Below are 17,627 nucleotides of genomic sequence, written 5' to 3'. Positions count from 1 at the left end.
GAAATTGTTTATGTCAAACAACTTTATTGTTTTATGTCAACAAGCACATTATACATGACATTGTACAACAGGTGTTCATGAAATCAATACTGATTATATTGTTTTGTGTTTAAACATCTTTGAAAAATTGTTATGTACAGAATGGCATGGTTAAGCAGATAATTTACCAGATGTAAAGTTGAAAATAAATGTACAACTGGGTAAAAAAACTTACAGTGTCAGTCAACACGTTGTGAACAGTGCACAGTTTTATACAGGCCCTCACCCTGTCAATAACCTAGTTTGTCCTGAAAATCTGGCATGGTTCTGACGTTCATGGGACTCTGCTGAGTGTATATGGGTTACAGAACATGACACCTGCCTTAGAGTGGTCACTCATCAGCAAAGTGTTGAGAGAACAAACTGGGCCCACAGGTTGATGCCCTGAATGAGATAGGATTGAGGGGCTTTTATACAGGACACAGACGAGGTGTGTCTTGACTATCATTAGCACAACAGTGTAGCCTCTGGGCACTTAGCTCAGTGCCAGACATCAACACAGAAAAAAGAAAATGCCATATGGTTTACTTCTTCTCATAAAGGGAGGAGGAGGAAGTTACAAAGGCAGGAGGACTGCTTGCAAAGCCTCCTCCATGCTCCCCTAAAGCCTCTGCTCCAAGGGGCCAGCTGCAGATTTTGCACAGAGGAGTCTATTGATGACCTGGTGCACAACATTTGAGCTTGGCATGTAGCTAGCGTGTGACTGTCTTGTGGGCATTGTGCGCCAATCAGAGAGTCTTAAAAGCCACCAGCGGCCTTTCTGGAAGCAGCTGAAGGCTTGTTAGGACTGAAGACTTGCACTCCCGGGGTTCGGTTTCTGAAATCAGCCTCACTCGGTGCTGAATGTGGCCCGTTGGTGGCACTCGTTCTTGGGACCGGCACTTATTTTTCCTCAACAGATTTTGATCCAGAGCAAAAGAGAAAAAAATACAATAGGGGGGAGGTGGGAGAAGAGAAAGACAGAAAAACAGTGAAAAGAACCTGCAAGAGTGAGATAAAGGGGCGGAGAGTGATTGATGGTGGATTACAGAGGCATGGGGTGGAATCAAGGCTACGCAGCCTTGGGATTTAGCGCTCCGGCCTTCGATTGCATCCGCCACGGGCTTCTGAGCTATATTTGGTCCACGGCATTGATTCTTTTACATCACTCCTGGTTAAAAACTCTCTGCCAAATAATACCCTTGTCTTTGGAAGCCTCTGGTTATAAGAATTAGGATTGTCGAGGTGGACATTAAAAATAACAACCCTAAGGAGACTAAAAGTTTTTCTGGTCTGAGTTCTCACAATACCTATAGAGTGGTCTTTGATCCACCCCTTTTCACCCCTGGCTTTCTTCGAGTAGCCTCTTTCACCTATTGACTTGAGCCTTTGTCACACAGCTTGGCTCAGCCCGGTGGAGTGCACATCTATCACCTTATACAATTGGCTGTTTTGATGTATCCTTCCACGTCCACTTGAGTGCTTGCTTTGACCTGCATGAGGGGCTACTTTACAACTAGGGCCGTCTCTAGGGGAGTTTGGTGCGCCCTGCTCTAATGTGCTAACACTGCATGCATTAGCACATTAAACCCAGGCCTATTGGCTTTGCCAATGTTTGTTTAATTCAGTGTCTAACTGGGATCATAGGTGATTCACTCCAGTCATGTCTCGGACTAATGCACCAAATGCGAGGTTTGTGCTGATCACAAATAGCAGAATATTCATAAACTCCTGATATCACCGTGACGTCGGTTACAGGGTCTCAGCCAAGTGTGGAGACCGTTTCATGCTAATAGAGGATCGCAGCTCACCAAAGTGCTGTCAGTCTGTGTATCCAGCTGTTGCACAGACAGAAGCATGCATTTTACTGCACATCTGCCAAAAATATGAATGTGAGATGCGAATAGCTTGTTATGAGCATGCACCTCTTTTAAAAATCGTTTCATCTAATGTTGAAAAGACGTGTTGGTGCTGCGGTCTGTAATTCTCTAATAGATGAATGCATCTTCAGACATGTGTCACACCTAACCACCTGCAGGTAACAACCTGCATGCAAATATCATGTATGATAATGAGTGGCAGTCACGCCAAGCTAAACAAGGCAGTAGAGGAGGAAATCTTTGGTTCCCACTGGGTCTTTTTCACGTATAGAATATTACATATGCAGACGGTTTACAATGGCGCCCATATGTAATATTTTCTATGCATTCATGGGATTCTACAAACGTAGCCTATTACTTACCTATGGTGCCAGATTACAAGCTTGCCTCTGGAGGATATTTCCTATGCATGCACAATATTTTACAAAGATAAGATCTTACTTTCTGATGCTGACAGTTTACAATTTTGACCGTGCATAATATTTCCTATGTACGCATAATTTTTTACAAACATAGGCTATTACGTATGATGCCAGATTACAATATTTCCTATGTATTCAATATATTTTAAAAGCAGTCCACTACTTACGTATGCTGCCACGTTACTGCTCTTCGCGGCCACGAAGATGAGGCAGATGAAGATGGCGGAGCCCAGCATGCCCACGGCACAGACCAGAGGGTCCGCCCGCTGGGTTTTTATCCGGCACCATTTTGTGGCTCCGGCTCCTGTGATCACACCCAGAAATCCAGTGAAGCACGTGATTGCCCCGAATATCAAACTGTTAAAAGCAAAAGTTTAAAACACTTGATATTTAAGAAATAAAAAATGCATCAAATTAAATATGGTAATTTGTAACATCCATTAGAATAAACATATTTATCACAACAGGTGGTATTTCCCCTGGGCGAGGCTAACATCTTTTCTTGTCAGCTGGTGCATGTTATGGAATAAGACACACAATAGGGAAGGATTAATGAAACTGGTCTTTCTTCCTCACCAAATACAGTGAAGATTTCTTTCAAACTCTGCAAGCTTGACACCCTATGCAAAGAGAAAGAACTTGACATTGCAAAAAAATTATACAATATGGAAAATTAGGTTTTGAGAAAGATTTTTAGTAAAAAAATCACTTTGAAAAAGGACATTTTGCAACTCTGTTTCAAGCAAAGTTTTGAAATGATTACAGAACTGCGAATAGCATAGTTGACATTGTAAACAGTCGAAATTTAGATTTGGCTAATCCCTAATTAAAAATAATAGTGAAATGTATTACTTCGTCTAGAAGTTAAAATGACCGATAAGGCGAACCTGTCGCACCTCCACTGAAAGGGTAAATGTGGTGTAATGACGTTGCGTGCACTCGGTGCTTACAATCTCCACTGTAAATCCCACTTTTAAGATGGTGTGGACATTGGAAGAATAAAGCGCACATCTTTCCCATGCAGCACATTTCTGAAGTGCTTTGCATTTCAGACTCAACTCCTGAGGTTTCAGAGTGGACCTCTGTCCAGTCCAACCAATAAATTACATATTTCTGTTGACAGAACTGCTGAAAGTCAAATCGTGTACAAAAAAACCTTATCAAAGAAAGACAAACGCTTAGACAACAACCTTTTTCCAGCCTGTAGGAGAGTAGGGTCTGCAATCCTATGATCACCCAGATTTTTTGCTTTTGCTTCATTGGTTTACGACTTTCTCCGGCTGTGGGCCTGCCAATCAGACCCACAGCCTAGCTGTTCTCTCTCGAAATTAACACACATGTACATTAGGTGCATCCACTAATTGGAACTGGGCCGCCTTGTCAGTCCCTGTCTCAGCATACCACAGGTATCCAGGGCATCGGTGTACCCAGGGCCTACCAGGGGCTGAAGCATGTATTATGCCACCCCTGGAATGGCCACCCAAATCTGACACAACTGGCTGCACGACAGCTGGGGCCACGTGGCGTAATCACCCGTTGCTGTAGGTGTAGTATTCCTACCCCTAAACCCTAAAATGGACGCATGGATTCCTATCAGTCACTCCTATAGCAGGCCTTATCAATCCTGAAGGCAGAGTGCAGGGAATCATGTGGGACGGTGCTCTGGCGCGAGCTGAGCCCGTCGACGGCTTGCGGAACCAAGTCCTAATAGCCGTTCCATGGTGACGCGGGCCAACTACTTTTAATGCATTATAATCCTTGCGGTTATTTGCTAACGTTGGCATCACATCACCTACACATATCGAGTAAGGTGTCATACGAATGGGAATACGAACCCCTCGCCAGTCCTGGCGACGGGGTTAGCATTCCCCCCTTTTAGAGGGACACGACATGGAAGTAACCTTGAACCCCGGTTAAGGTTGACTCAAGCCTCAGCATCACAAAATGGATGCTGCCACCAGACACAAGTCTGACCTCCTGCTGCTGGGGGACCTTCCAGCAAGGGGAGCTTGGACAAAGGGTTTCCTGTCGAGGGCGGTGTTAGCACCATCCCAGACAGGGTTTGTGTATCCCAGGTAGGCAGGGCTGAAAGGAAGGTGATTGCAAGTGGCACCCCGGTGCTCACTGTGCATAGCCCGGCTCAAACCAGTTTCGGGGGCACACCAGCCCCTGAGCTGGCGCGAAGCCGGACAAAGGATAGGGGTGTAACCACCCCCCTCCTGGCTCCACCCATAGGTAGAACCTAGTCACGGGCCAGCCCCTTTTCTTAGAATAAAGGTAGGAGCGAGTCCCCTTCCCAAATGGGATAATCAGATAATCGGATAACTCCGAATCACGAACCACTTTCCACGAAAGGAACTCTTGACTATTTCTGAAGACTCTCCCTTGTGGCTAAGGAGTAGCCACCCTGCACCAGCAGGCACCACCTAAGCGCTTGCGGTTTGCTGTAAGTCTCTCCCACGGATCAAGACTGCCCAGCTCGACGAGACCCGAGTTCCCTGCCATCTCTGACCTTTTACCTACCTCATCAGCCCAGCTGAGAGTCGTAGGTGTGACGAGACCTGCGGGACCGGCTATCTTCAGAACCTGCACGACGCTTATCTAGCACGCCCACCGAGGGACCCTCGAGTGAGTGCACCTAGGGTTTGAGAAGCCCTAAACCCTGAGCAGCTCCAGCATCGAAGTCTGTCTCCCCAGCATCCACGAGATCTGCGTGGGGGCCCTTCCGCTTCTTGCTGTTCCCAGCGTTGTCCGACCACTTGCCGACCGGCTTGTGGCCCTCTTCACGACGCTCCAAGATTATTTGCATCACCGGTCTGGTTGCTCCAGACTGGCTCTTGCTCCCCTTCAACAGAGGAGTACCACGGACCCTCCTGGTCCACTCCCGACGCCATCTTGACTCCCCCGCTTGGGTTGCCACTGCCAAGATCCGCTGCCCCTTCCTGGGCCCAGCATCATCGACAGCAGACACCTTCGTGGGACAGCTCGCCCTCCATCCTGGTCGCCGCCGCGCCTCCTGGTCCGAGGAACAGCCGAGTCCGACGTCACCCACTCACCTGGTCGAGGTGATTTCAGCCGGTACCCCCCTGGTACCCACACGATCGCTGGCTAGCGGTTGAGAACTGAGTCCTCTCTGCTTTCAGGTTTCCTTCATCACCGATCCAGGCTTGGATCGCTCTGAACATCGTCACTGGTCGCCTGCCAGCAACTTCTTCTTTCAGGCTCCTGAGACTACACGAGGACTCCCGACATCTTGCCGAACTTCACGCAGCCGCAGCCTCCGGGCTAGGTAACTCGAGCATCTCGGTGCTCCATCGCAGGTTCGCTCTACAAGTGTCCAGTTCCTTTTTCGTTTAGTCCCACTGATCGGAACACTCCGGAATCAGTACCTCCAGACTCTAACCATTCGCATTTCACTGTTAGTGTAGATGGTTTCTCGTGCCCCTCGGGCATTTGTGTAAATTGTGCAACTGAAGTATTTTCCTAAGAGTTTTGTAGTGTGCTTAGCTCCCTGACTCATAAAGAGCCAGGGTAGTCTTGTTATAAATAAATATCCTTTTATTTTCATAACAACTTGTGTGGTGTCCTTTCACTTGGTGTTCAAGGGGTATATGTGATGGTAAACAGCTGGCTTAACACGCCCTCTAGAGTTTAGCCTAAGACTGCTCGTATCCACGCTACTAGGATAGCTGGTCTATAAGGTTGACTTACAACCAATCATCAATAAGGGTCGTTTGGAATGATACACAGTGATCACTAGAATAGTGAGCACTACATATCAGGCCAACTTCTCACATTGGTGGCAGCGGTGGGATTTGAGCTTGCTGTTGTTTTACCACACACGTATCCTAAGAATATCGCAGTGAAAGATCACATAAGTACCCAGGTACATATAACTTAACTTAGAATACTCCGAGTTCTACTGAACCGGCTGTTGTAGTGTAACAGGGCTTAGCACACCCTGACTACAACTCTTAGCAAGGGATCAGTAGGTAAACCCATAGTGTAGGTAGGTGCAACACTTACACCTCACTAGAAAAGCATGTCGGTCCACGGAGAGTCTGCAGGGACTCCCTTAGTGGTCAGTGACCCTCCACAGGTCGTGTCACGATATGCAACTCTTAGCTTCAAGGAGATGAGACAACTGTGTGCCTCCAGGAAGCTAAACCAGGGTTCTAACCCTACCATCGCAATACTGATAGGTCTCTTAGAGGCGTACGATGCTAGGAGGTCCTCTAACCCAGGTCCCCCCAGTGCAGATGGGAACATGCCTCCCTTAGAGGGAACCCTCGGTGACCCAGACCTCGACCTCCACACAGAGGAGGAGGACGAGGACGAGTTATCGGGAGACGAGGCAGACAAAGGTCCAGTGGTAGTCGGCAGGCTTACAAGGACCCACTTAAGCAGGCATGAGAATGGAACTGGGGGAGCCCCGGGCCCACGCTCAAGCAGGCTTAACCTTGGGAACGGACGAGCTAGGTCTCTCTCCAGAGGCTCTGGCAGATCGGTTCATACACATGTCTCTCAGGCACCTTCTCAGAGAGGAATGACTTCCCCTCAGAGGAGGGAACATGAAGCGAAGATGCGGGAGGTCAATCTGAGGATCGAGCGGGAAGAACTTGCCCTCGCCAAAGAAAGACTTGCCTTGGCCCGAGAGCAGAAATTTAGTGGGTTAGATCCCACTGGTGGCAGCATTCTCAATAGAGAGAAAGACAGGGGTATAGACACTAGACACCTGAGTAAAATAGTGCCCCCCTTTAAACAAGGGGACAACATCCACAAGTGGATAACTGCCTTGGAGAGGGCCTGCACTGTCCAGTGCGTCCCCCCAAGTCAGTGGGCAGCTATACTGTGGCTTTCCTTTGAAGGTAAAGGAAGGGACAAGCTCCTCACTACAAGAGCTGAGGATGCTAACAACTACCAAGTCCTGAAGAACACACTGATTGATGGGTTCGGCTTAACCACGGAACAGTACCGGGTGCTGTTCCGGGACACCCAGAAAATTCAGTCTCAGGATTGGGCTGACTTTGTCGATTGTGCCACTAAGGCTTTGGAAGGCTGGTTGCTGGGTAGCAAGGTTACTGATTACACAGGATTGTACAATCTTATCATGCGAGAACAGATTTTAAACAACTGTCAGAACCAATTGTTGCATCAGCACCTTGTCGACTCGGATCTGACCTCTCCCCAAGAATTGGGAAAGAAGGCAGACAGATGGGTCAGAACAAGGGTCAAGCAGAACCAGAATCAGAACCAGGGTGGTCAGAAGAAAGCAGACCAAAAGGGTAACAAGAACGAACAAAATGACCAGAAGTCTTCGACAGGTCCCCAACAAACCAAAGAGGGTGGGGGTCAGGCTTCACAGAAGAAGAAGACTCAAGAAGGTCAGTCAAAAAGGTGGTGCCAATACTGTAAAAGTAAGACTCACTGGTTTAGTGAGTGCACCAAGAAAGGAGGGCAAACTCCTGCCACTGCAGCCCCTAAGGCACCTGCGCCCCCTAGTACAGTCAGCAGTGGTAGTGCGCCTCCCAAGGCATTAGTTGGGTTAACCTTGGGAACCGAGGGGAGTGACGACTTAGTCGGCACGCTCACTCAGGCCGTCCTTGTCTGTACAGGGGATATGGATATGTCCCCTGATGCCAGTCCCAATACTTTGGGCAAATACAGACAGACACCTTTGATAAATGGAAAAGTGGCTCAGGCCTACAGGGACACGTGTGCCAGTGTCACCATGGTGACGCCTAACTTCGTGGACCCTGGACAGATCATGCTAGGTACCAGTTACCTAGTGACCAATGCCAGCAACGTCACTACCAATCACAGTATGGCAGTTGTTGATTTCTCCTGGGGAGGGGTAAGTGGCCCGAAAAAGGTTGTGGTTAGTTCAGACCTCCCCGTAGAATGTCTGTTGGGCAATGATTTGGAAACGTCACAATGGTCAGAAGTGGAGCAGAGGACTCACATGGAGATGTTAGGCTTGCCAGCACATGTCCTTGCTGTGACCAGGTCACAGGCCAAAAGATGCCCCACTGAACAGGTGCTGGATCCTGGAAGAACGGACCAGACACCTTCCAAGAAAAGGAGCAGTAAGGGTAAGGCTTCGCCTTCCCCCTTGCCCCAGGTCGTGGATCAAGTCTCCGAGGAGGCTGACCTTAAAGAACTGAGGGAAACTGAGCCGCAAGAGCTTGAACCTGGTCAGGTTGAGTTTCTGGGCTCAGGGGGACCCTCCAGGGAAGACCTGGGGAAGGCACAGTTAGACTGCCCCTCACTTGAACCCCTCAGACAGCAGGCTGCTGCTGAGGCTGCAGGGAACGCCACAGGTACCCACAAAGTGTACTGGGACGATGGACTCCTGTACTCCGAGGCAAGAGACCCCAAACCTGGTGCGACCAGGAGGCTGGTCATCCCCTTGTCTCTGAGAGGTTTCCTTCTCACCTTGGCCCACGAGATTCCCCTTGCAGGTCACTTAGGCCAGAATAAGACTTGGGACAGAATTGTTCCACACTTACACTGGCCCCACATGTCCGAAGATACGAAGGAGTTTTGCCGCTCCTGTGTCCCTTGCCAAGCCAGTGGTAAGTCAGGTGGCACGACAAAGGCCCCCTCATACCACTACCAGTGGTGGGGGTACCCTTTGAACGAGTGGGGATCGACATTGTCGGACCAATGGAACCCCAGACAGCATCGGGGCACAAGTTTATACTGGTGGTGGTGGACCACGCCACCAGGTATCCCGAAGCTATTCCCCTTAGGACCACTACAGCACCTGTGGTGGCACGGGCCCTACTTGGAGTGTTCTCCAGAGTGGGCTTCCCTAAGGAGGTCGTCTCAGACAGAGGTGCAAACTTCATGTCGGGATATCTGACTGCTATGTGGAAGGAATGTGGTGTCAACTACAAGTTCACCACACCCTATCACCCACAATGCAATGGGCTTGTTGAGAGATTCAACAGGACCCTAAAAGGGATGATTCACGGACTACCTGAAAAGCTTCGGCGGAGATGGGATGTCCTGATACCCTGCCTCTTGTTCGCCTACAGAGAGGTCCCGCAGAAGGGGGTTGGCTACAGCCCTTTTGAGCTTCTGTTCGGACATCCTGTAAGGGGACCCCTTTGTTTGGTAAAGGAAGGATGGGAGAGACCTCTCAGAAAGCCGGCATCAAACATTGTGGACTATGTGCTCGGTCTCCGCTCGCGGATGGCGGAGTACATGGAAAAGGCGTCTAAAAACCTGGAGGCGAGCCAAGAATTACAGAAAGCTTGGCACGACCAAAAGGCTGTCCTGACTGTGTACCAGCCTGGACAGAAGGTGTGGGTGCTGGAGCCAGTGGCCCCAGCAGCACTCAAAGACAAATGGTCTGGGCCCCACACGATCATTGAGCAAAAGGGAGAGGTCACCTACTTGGTAGACCTGGGAACTCCCCGGAGCCCCCACAGGGTGCTCCATGTAAACAGGCTCAAGGCATATGTCGACAGGGAGGGCATGGGCTTGCTCATGGCCACAGATGAGGGACAGGAGGAGGAATGTGACCCTCTCCCAGACCTGCTCTCTCAGAACCCTGACGATGGATCAGTAGATGGTGTTGTCTTTTGTGGCAGCCTCTCTGGACATCAACAAGAGGATTGTAAACAGGTTCTTCAATCCTTTCGACATATGTTCTCTCTGACACCCAGTCAGACCAAGTGGTGTACCCATGAGGTCGACACTGGGGACAGTCTGCCCGTAAAGAGTAAAATCTATCGGCAGCCTGATCATGTCAGAGACTGCATCAAGACAGAGGTGCAGAAAATGTTGGAGCTGGGAGTCATTGAACCCTCGGACAGCCCCTGGGCTAGTCCCGTAGTGCTCGTGCCGAAACCTCACACCCAGGGCGGTAAGAAAGAGATGAGGTTTTGCGTGGACTACAGAGGTCTCAATGCGGTCACTAAGACTGACGCCCACCCGATACCAAGAGCAGACGAACTTATCGACCGGTTGGCCTCGGCCAACTACTTAAGTACGTTTGACCTGACAGCTGGGTATTGGCAAATCAGGTTAGCTGAGGAGGCCAAGCCCAAAACAGCATTTTCTACCCCGGGTGGGCATTATCAGTTCGTGGTAATGCCCTTTGGTTTGAAAAATGCACCTGCCACCTTCCAAAGGCTGGTGAATCGAGTTCTCACTGGGTTGGACGACTTCTGTGCGGCGTATCTGGACGATATCGCTGTCTTTAGCTCCACCTGGGAGGATCACCTGGTCCACCTGAGGAAAGTGTTAGAGGCCCTGCAGAAGGCAGGCCTCACTATCAAGGCCACCAAGTGCCAGATAGGGCAGACACAGGTTGTATACCTGGGCCACCTTGTAGGTGGAGGCCAGGTTCAACCATTGGAGAGCAAAATACAGGCCATCCAGGACTGGGCTCCTCCAACCACCCAGACTCAGGTTCGAGCTTTCTTGGGCCTGACTGGTTATTACCGGAAATTTGTCAGAAATTATGGATCCATTGTGACCCCGCTAAACGACCTGACAAGTAAAAAGATGCCAAAAAAAGTTCAGTGGACAGCAAGCTGTCAGAAGGCATTCGATGACCTAAAGCAGGCCATGTGCACAGCACCTATCCTAAAGAGTCCAGACTACTCCAAACCATTCATTGTCCAAACAGACGCTTCGGAGCTGGGTGTGGGAGCTGTTCTATCGCAACTGAATTTTGATGGTCATGACCAGCCCATAGCTTTTATTAGCAGGAGGCTGACCCCCAGAGAGAAGAATTGGTCAGCTATTGAGAGGGAGGCCTTTGCTGTGGTTTGGGCCCTGAAGAAGTTGAGGCCATACTTGTTTGGCACTCACTTCAAGATTCAGACCGACCATAAGCCCCTCTTGTGGCTAAATCAAATGAAGGGTGAAAACCCCAAACTACTTAGGTGGTCCATTTCCCTACAGGGGATGGACTTCACAGTGGAGCATAGACCTGGCACTGATCATGGCAATGCAGATGGGCTCTCCAGGTATTTCCACTTAGAGCAAGAAGACTCACCTGGTCAAGGTTAGCTTATTGTCCCAAAGTTTGGGGGGGGGGTCATGTAGGAGAGTAGGGTCTGCAATCCTATGATCACCCAGATTTTTTGCTTTTGCTTCATTGGTTTACGACTTTCTCCGGCTGTGGGCCTGCCAATCAGACCCACAGCCTAGCTGTTCTCTCTCGAAATTAACACACATGTACATTAGGTGCATCCACTAATTGGAACTGGGCAGCCTTGTCAGTCCCTGTCTCAGCATACCACAGGTATCCAGGGCATCGGTGTACCCAGGGCCTACCAGGGGCTGAAGCATGTATTATGCCACCCCTGGAATGGCCGCCCAAATCTGACACAACTGGCTGCACGACAGCTGGGGCCACGTGGCGTAATCACCCGTTGCTGTAGGTGTAGTATTCCTACCCCTAAACCCTAAAATGGACGCATGGATTCCTATCAGTCACTCCTATAGCAGGCCTTATCAATCCTGAAGGCAGAGTGCAGGGAATCATGTGGGACGGTGCTCTGGCGCGAGCTGAGCCCGTCGACGGCTTGCGGAACCAAGTCCTAATAGCCGTTCCATGGTGACGCGGGCCAACTACTTTTAATGCATTATAATCCTTGCGGTTATTTGCTAACGTTGGCATCACATCACCTACACATGTCGAGTAAGGTGTCATACGAATGGGAATACGAACCCCTCGCCAGTCCTGGCGACGGGGTTAGCATTCCCCCCTTTTAGAGGGACACGACATGGAAGTAACCTTGAACCCCGGTTAAGGTTGACTCAAGCCTCAGCATCACAAAATGGATGCTGCCACCAGACACAAGTCTGACCTCTTGCTGCTGGGGGACCTTCCAGCAAGGGGAGCTTGGACAAAGGGTTTCCTGTCGAGGGCGGTGTTAGCACCATCCCAGACAGGGTTTGTGTATCCCAGGTAGGCAGGGCTGAAAGGAAGGTGATTGCAAGTGGCACCCCGGTGCTCACTGTGCATAGCCCGGCTCAAACCAGTTTCGGGGGCACACCAGCCCCTGAGCTGGCGCGAAGCCGGACAAAGGATAGGGGTGTAACCACCCCCCTCCTGGCTCCACCCATAGGTAGAACCTAGTCACGGGCCAGCCCCTTTTCTTAGAATAAAGGTAGGAGCGAGTCCCCTTCCCAAATGGGATAATCAGATAATCGGATAACTCCGAATCACGAACCACTTTCCACGAAAGGAACTCTTGACTATTTCTGAACTCTCCCTTGTGGCTAAGGAGTAGCCACCCTGCACCAGCAGGCACCACCTAAGCGCTTGCGGTTTGCTGTAAGTCTCTCCCACGGATCAAGACTTCCCAGCTCGACGAGACCCGAGTTCCCTGCCATCTCTGACCTTTTACCTACCTCATCAGCCCAGCTGAGAGTCGTAGGTGTGACGAGACCTGCGGGACCGGCTATCTTCAGAACCTGCACGACGCTTATCTAGCACGCCCACCGAGGGACCCTCGAGTGAGTGCACCTAGGGTTTGAGAAGCCCTAAACCTTGAGCAGCTCCAGCATCGAAGTCTGTCTCCCCAGCATCCACGAGATCTGCGTGGGGGCCCTTCCGCTTCTTGCTGTTCCCAGCGTTGTCCGACCACTTGCCGACCGGCTTGTGGCCCTCTTCACGACGCTCCAAGATTATTTGCATCACCGGTCTGGTTGCTCCAGACTGGCTCTTGCTCCCCTTCAACAGAGGAGTACCACGGACCCTCCTGGTCCACTCCCGACGCCATCTTGACTCCCCCGCTTGGGTTGCCACTGCCAAGATCCGCTGCCCCTTCCTGGGCCCAGCATCATCGACAGCAGACACCTTCGTGGGACAGCTCGCCCTCCATCCTGGTCGCCGCCGCGCCTCCTGGTCCGAGGAACAGCCGAGTCCGACGTCACCCACTCACCTGGTCGAGGTGATTTCAGCCGGTACCCCCCTGGTACCCACACGATCGCTGGCTAGCGGTTGAGAACTGAGTCCCCTCTGCTTTCAGGTTTCCTTCATCACCGATCCAGGCTTGGATCGCTCTGAACATCGTCACTGGTCGCCTGCCAGCAACTTCTTCTTTCAGGCTCCTGAGACTACACGAGGACTCCCGACATCTTGCCGAACTTCACGCAGCCGCAGCCTCCGGGCTAGGTAACTCGAGCATCTCGATGCTCCATCGCAGGTTCGCTCTACAAGTGTCCAGTTCCTTTTTCGTTTAGTCCCACTGATCGGAACACTCCGGAATCAGTACCTCCAGACTCTAACCATTCGCATTTCACTGTTAGTGTAGATGGTTTCTCGTGCCCCTCGGGCATTTGTGTAAATTGTGCAACTGAAGTATTTTCCTAAGAGTTTTGTAGTGTGCTTAGCTCCCTGACTCATAAAGAGCCAGGGTAGTCTTGTTATAAATAAATATCCTTTTATTTTCATAACAACTTGTGTGGTGTCCTTTCACTTGGTGTCCAAGGGGTATATGTGATGGTAAACAGCTGGCTTAACACGCCCTCTAGAGTTTAGCCTAAGACTGCTCGTATCCACGCTACTAGGATAGCTGGTCTATAAGGTTGACTTACAACCAATCATCAATAAGGGTCGTTTGGAATGATACACAGTGATCACTAGAATAGTGAGCACTACATATCAGGCCAACTTCTCACACAGCCTATCTGTTTCTGCCTTTTCAGTGTTGGGTTAGGAGGGTAAATAATATATATTTGGGGGCAAGAGGCCCTTCTGAGCTTGTCTGTGGTTAGGACTCAAAGTGGCAAAGGGCTGCTGAGACATGTCACTCACCGGCAGTGGATGGCTCACAGCTGGCTGGCTGAGCCATGACTTGGAGCCATAAACCTTCAATTCGGCTCGTTTTGAGCCGCTCAAATTATTCTGGGCACTCAGGGGCAGATTTACAAGGCCCTTGCGCCACTTTTGCGTCACTTTTAACATGGGAACAGTGATGCAAAAGTGGCGGAAGGGCCTTGTAAATCTGCCCCTCAGAATGTTCTCTCCTGCACTTTTACACTGGGAGAGATTCCCACTAGCCTTCATGTGCTGTGGCAGTGAGGCTTTTTCTACGGTAGGCAGGCTGAAGGGGCAGTGGAACTCACCAATGTGACAGCTCTACTGTCACCAGGCCCACTGGAACGGTGTGGAAACTCACTACAAAATTATGCGGCAGGGTTTAGTACGTTATGCGACAAGGAAAGACAAATGATGTGCCTTATTGTAGCACTGTCTGAGGCAGTATGTTTTCCCTGTTTTGTCACTCTAACAACTGTGCAGACTCATTGAGCAGTTTTCACTGTGTCAGCACCTGGTGACGTCTTGAATGCAGCGCTCAGCAACTAAAAACTGACCAGCTGACCTCTGCAAAGGGCCTGTCACTCGCGGCACCATGTAGAGTGCTGTTAAAAAGAACTTTTGATAAGTTTGCACTAGAGATATCTTTGTTGTTGATGAAAACTGTACATTATGCAGCGGATTGTGAATTATGTGGCAAGTAAATCCATAATGAATATGAAAATTCTCTGGTCGCAGAATTGGGCATATTGTGAAGAAATACGGTGGCCACTTGCACGGTAGTGAACAGACTAAACCTGTCCTTTAGTAATACTTTTTGTAAAGTTATAGATTCCCAGATGGCCCTCGAGTCACCAACCTCAAAAGGAGGAAAGGCTGAGCTGGCCCGGCCAAGACTAGAATCACCAGCCACCAAAAAACAAGCATTGGCATAGCCAATAGGTCTCGCCTTTGGGACCTTATAAGTGTTTAGCCATGCAACAGTTGCATAACTAAATACTTATAAGGTCCCAAAAGCGAGACCTATTAGCTATGCCAAGCAGCCATGCGGCCGCGAAAGTGATCGCGATCAAACATCAAAGCGGCTGTGCGGCCCCGAAAGTGAAAGTAATCGCAGTAAAGCGCGGCGCGCGCGCCCGCGCACATGCACTGTAGCTCTAGGCTGGTCTGGTAGCACTTTTTGGAGCCCTCTCAATAAGTCTCGCCAGACCAGCGCATGCGCTGGGTCAGGCGAGACCTAATGAAAGGCCACGTCTGTCCAGTTGAGGCTAGAACCTCTTACCCTGTTCAAGGGTAGAAGCTTTTACCTTGAGCCCTCACGTCACCAGCCTCCTAAGGATGAATGCCGAGTGGGCCCCGTAGAGGCTTGACCCCCCACCCTGAGATGATGGTATAGCCCTGGCCCCGTGACCCGAAGTGAATGCACAAGATAGCTCCTCACCTGTCCTTGGTGCTGCAGGGCGCATGGTGGCACGGCTCAATGGTCTTCTGCACCACCTGTGCCCGGTACAGGTAAAGTGGCATCCACATGCCCAGTGCCCCGGTAGCGAAGGAGACCGTCGACGTGGCGAGGGACGAGAACACGTAACTGCGGCTGAGGGGGGGGGGGAGGGTGCAGCAGGAGAGAGAGAGAGAATATATCAGCATAAGTGCCTCGGCTCACTGTGGATGAAAAAGCAATGGTGAAAGCGCTGCTGTCGCCGCGCTCTCTAGTGATGCACCAGCAGTGAACTGACAGTAAAAAACATAAAAAACGGACAGCACACAAACAGGCCTGACTAAAACGCACCACCAACACACCACACCTCTTGCAGACTCTACAACAGATGTTCAGAATAGCTATGGACTACATATATGAGTTCCATTTCAAGTCACTGTATTTAAACTTGCGGTACCCTTGACAACCGGCATGGATGCCTCCCGCCTTCCTCGGTCTGCGTTGGACATCCCTGCTTCAGTAGGTATGTGCCCTGGGCTATGCTTCAGAGTGAACAAACCCAAACAGTTTCTCTTTCCTCGGCCCGTTTCACTGTCCCTACTGCCCAACTACTACACAGCCTTCTCCACGTCGGCTCTTCTTTTCAAGGGTGTCACTCAGGCGTGCCCTCGGGCCCATTTAAATACATGTTTGACAAGGGGTGTCCAGCTTAGGTCCTGAAGGGCCGGATTCATGCCAGATTTTCATGATATCCACATCAGCCAATTAAGAAAGATACAATGAACCTAAGAGGAACTTATGTACATATTCAGAGGTTATCGTGATAAATAAAAGTGCCATGGGCCTGCCCTCCTGTAGCGCCATTGGACACCCAGAGTTGTAGCTGTCGTTTTCCTATCGAGGCGCTGTGGACTTCATGACACCTCCTGGTTTGGGTTTAATTAGCACCGGTGCCCTCGAAGCGCACTGACTCCCACAAGTTATGGATGGTCAATGTAGGTGCAAGGGGCGGCATCCATGACAGTTGTCATGACAAGCACAGAGCATTTAAGAGACTTCCTCTTAGATGCCCAAGCTTCACGTCCTAAAATAGACTACCTGCCCACATAACAAGATACCAACATTTCGATGAAGAAAGTCTTATGCAAAGAAGGGCTTCCCTCTGGAATTCTGTCTTGGATACAATTTCTTTAAGTTCAGGAAAGACCTAAAAACACATCTGTTTTAGAAGGCCCGGATCACACCAGAGGGCATGACCATTGTAGACGTAGCCCAAAGTGCTTTAAAGCAGGCATTGGTCAATACCAGCACTAGATAAGAAAAATAAAAGATTTTTTTTTAATAAGTTGTAAGTTTATTGCGTGGATTCCTGAAAAATCTGACGTGAATCTGAGGATCCTGGACTTGCGATGGCCACCCCTGCTTTACCTACATTAAAGACCTCCCGCCTCAAGCAAGCCCCGGAGATATTGAAAGGAGACGCGCAGACTCTCCTGCTCGTGTAAGCAGGCAGCCACTCTCACAATATGGCACCGAAAAGGCCCAGGCGCACCTGCTGCTGTGAGAGGTAAGGCAGCGCAAGCTTACTTTCTGATGAGTGCCTTCATGTCGCGGATCCATGATGTCCTGGCCTTCAGCTGGTCCGTGTGGCCTCTCTTCGCCGTGGGCACCAGGATTAAGATGAGGGTGCCTGTGATCATGCCCAGCACAGGGGAGACCTGCAGAGAGGGGACAGCAGACATTGAAGCAGGGCTCAGCCACGGGTGCTCTGCTCAGACGCTGACGAGTATTCATTACCTCCTCGTAAGTCTTCCTCGCCACCAGAGTTACAAAGTGAGCTTTAGCTCCACACCAGGACCCTCCAAAGCAAATTAACATCCCATGCCTCCCATCCCTCCCCAACATGGCCGACCTCCGTCACCCTTGACCCAGAATAAGGGGAGGGTCGACCCATCCCACTTCCTGTAGAACTACCAAGCCCCAAGAACCACATGAAGCCGGGAGGGAGGGATGGGAACTCATGTGGCGAGGAAGACAATACTCGGGAGTACCGAAAAGTGACCAGTGCATTCACTCTGTAT

At 50.3% G+C, this 17,627-nt stretch overlaps 1 protein-coding gene across 2 annotated transcripts in view; it reads right to left on the bottom strand.

Moving 5' to 3' along the window:
• Positions 1-17,627, bottom strand: part of SPNS2 (SPNS lysolipid transporter 2, sphingosine-1-phosphate) — a 295,960-nt gene that overhangs the window by 66,551 nt on the left and 211,782 nt on the right. For both annotated transcript variants that reach the window (XM_085649769.1, XM_085649770.1), the window contains exons 6-8: positions 17,134-17,264; positions 15,550-15,702; positions 2,488-2,677 (exon numbers count right to left, since the gene is read on the bottom strand). In XM_085649769.1, coding sequence (XP_085505895.1) covers positions 2,488-2,677; positions 15,550-15,702; positions 17,134-17,264 — 474 coding nt within the window. The remainder of the gene's footprint in view (positions 1-2,487; positions 2,678-15,549; positions 15,703-17,133; positions 17,265-17,627) is intronic.

This window comes from Triturus cristatus, chromosome 3_2 (assembly GCF_964204655.1).
Source record: "Triturus cristatus chromosome 3_2, aTriCri1.1, whole genome shotgun sequence".
NCBI lineage: Eukaryota > Metazoa > Chordata > Amphibia > Caudata > Salamandridae > Triturus > Triturus cristatus.
This window is presented reverse-complemented; position numbering and strand designations above follow the sequence as displayed.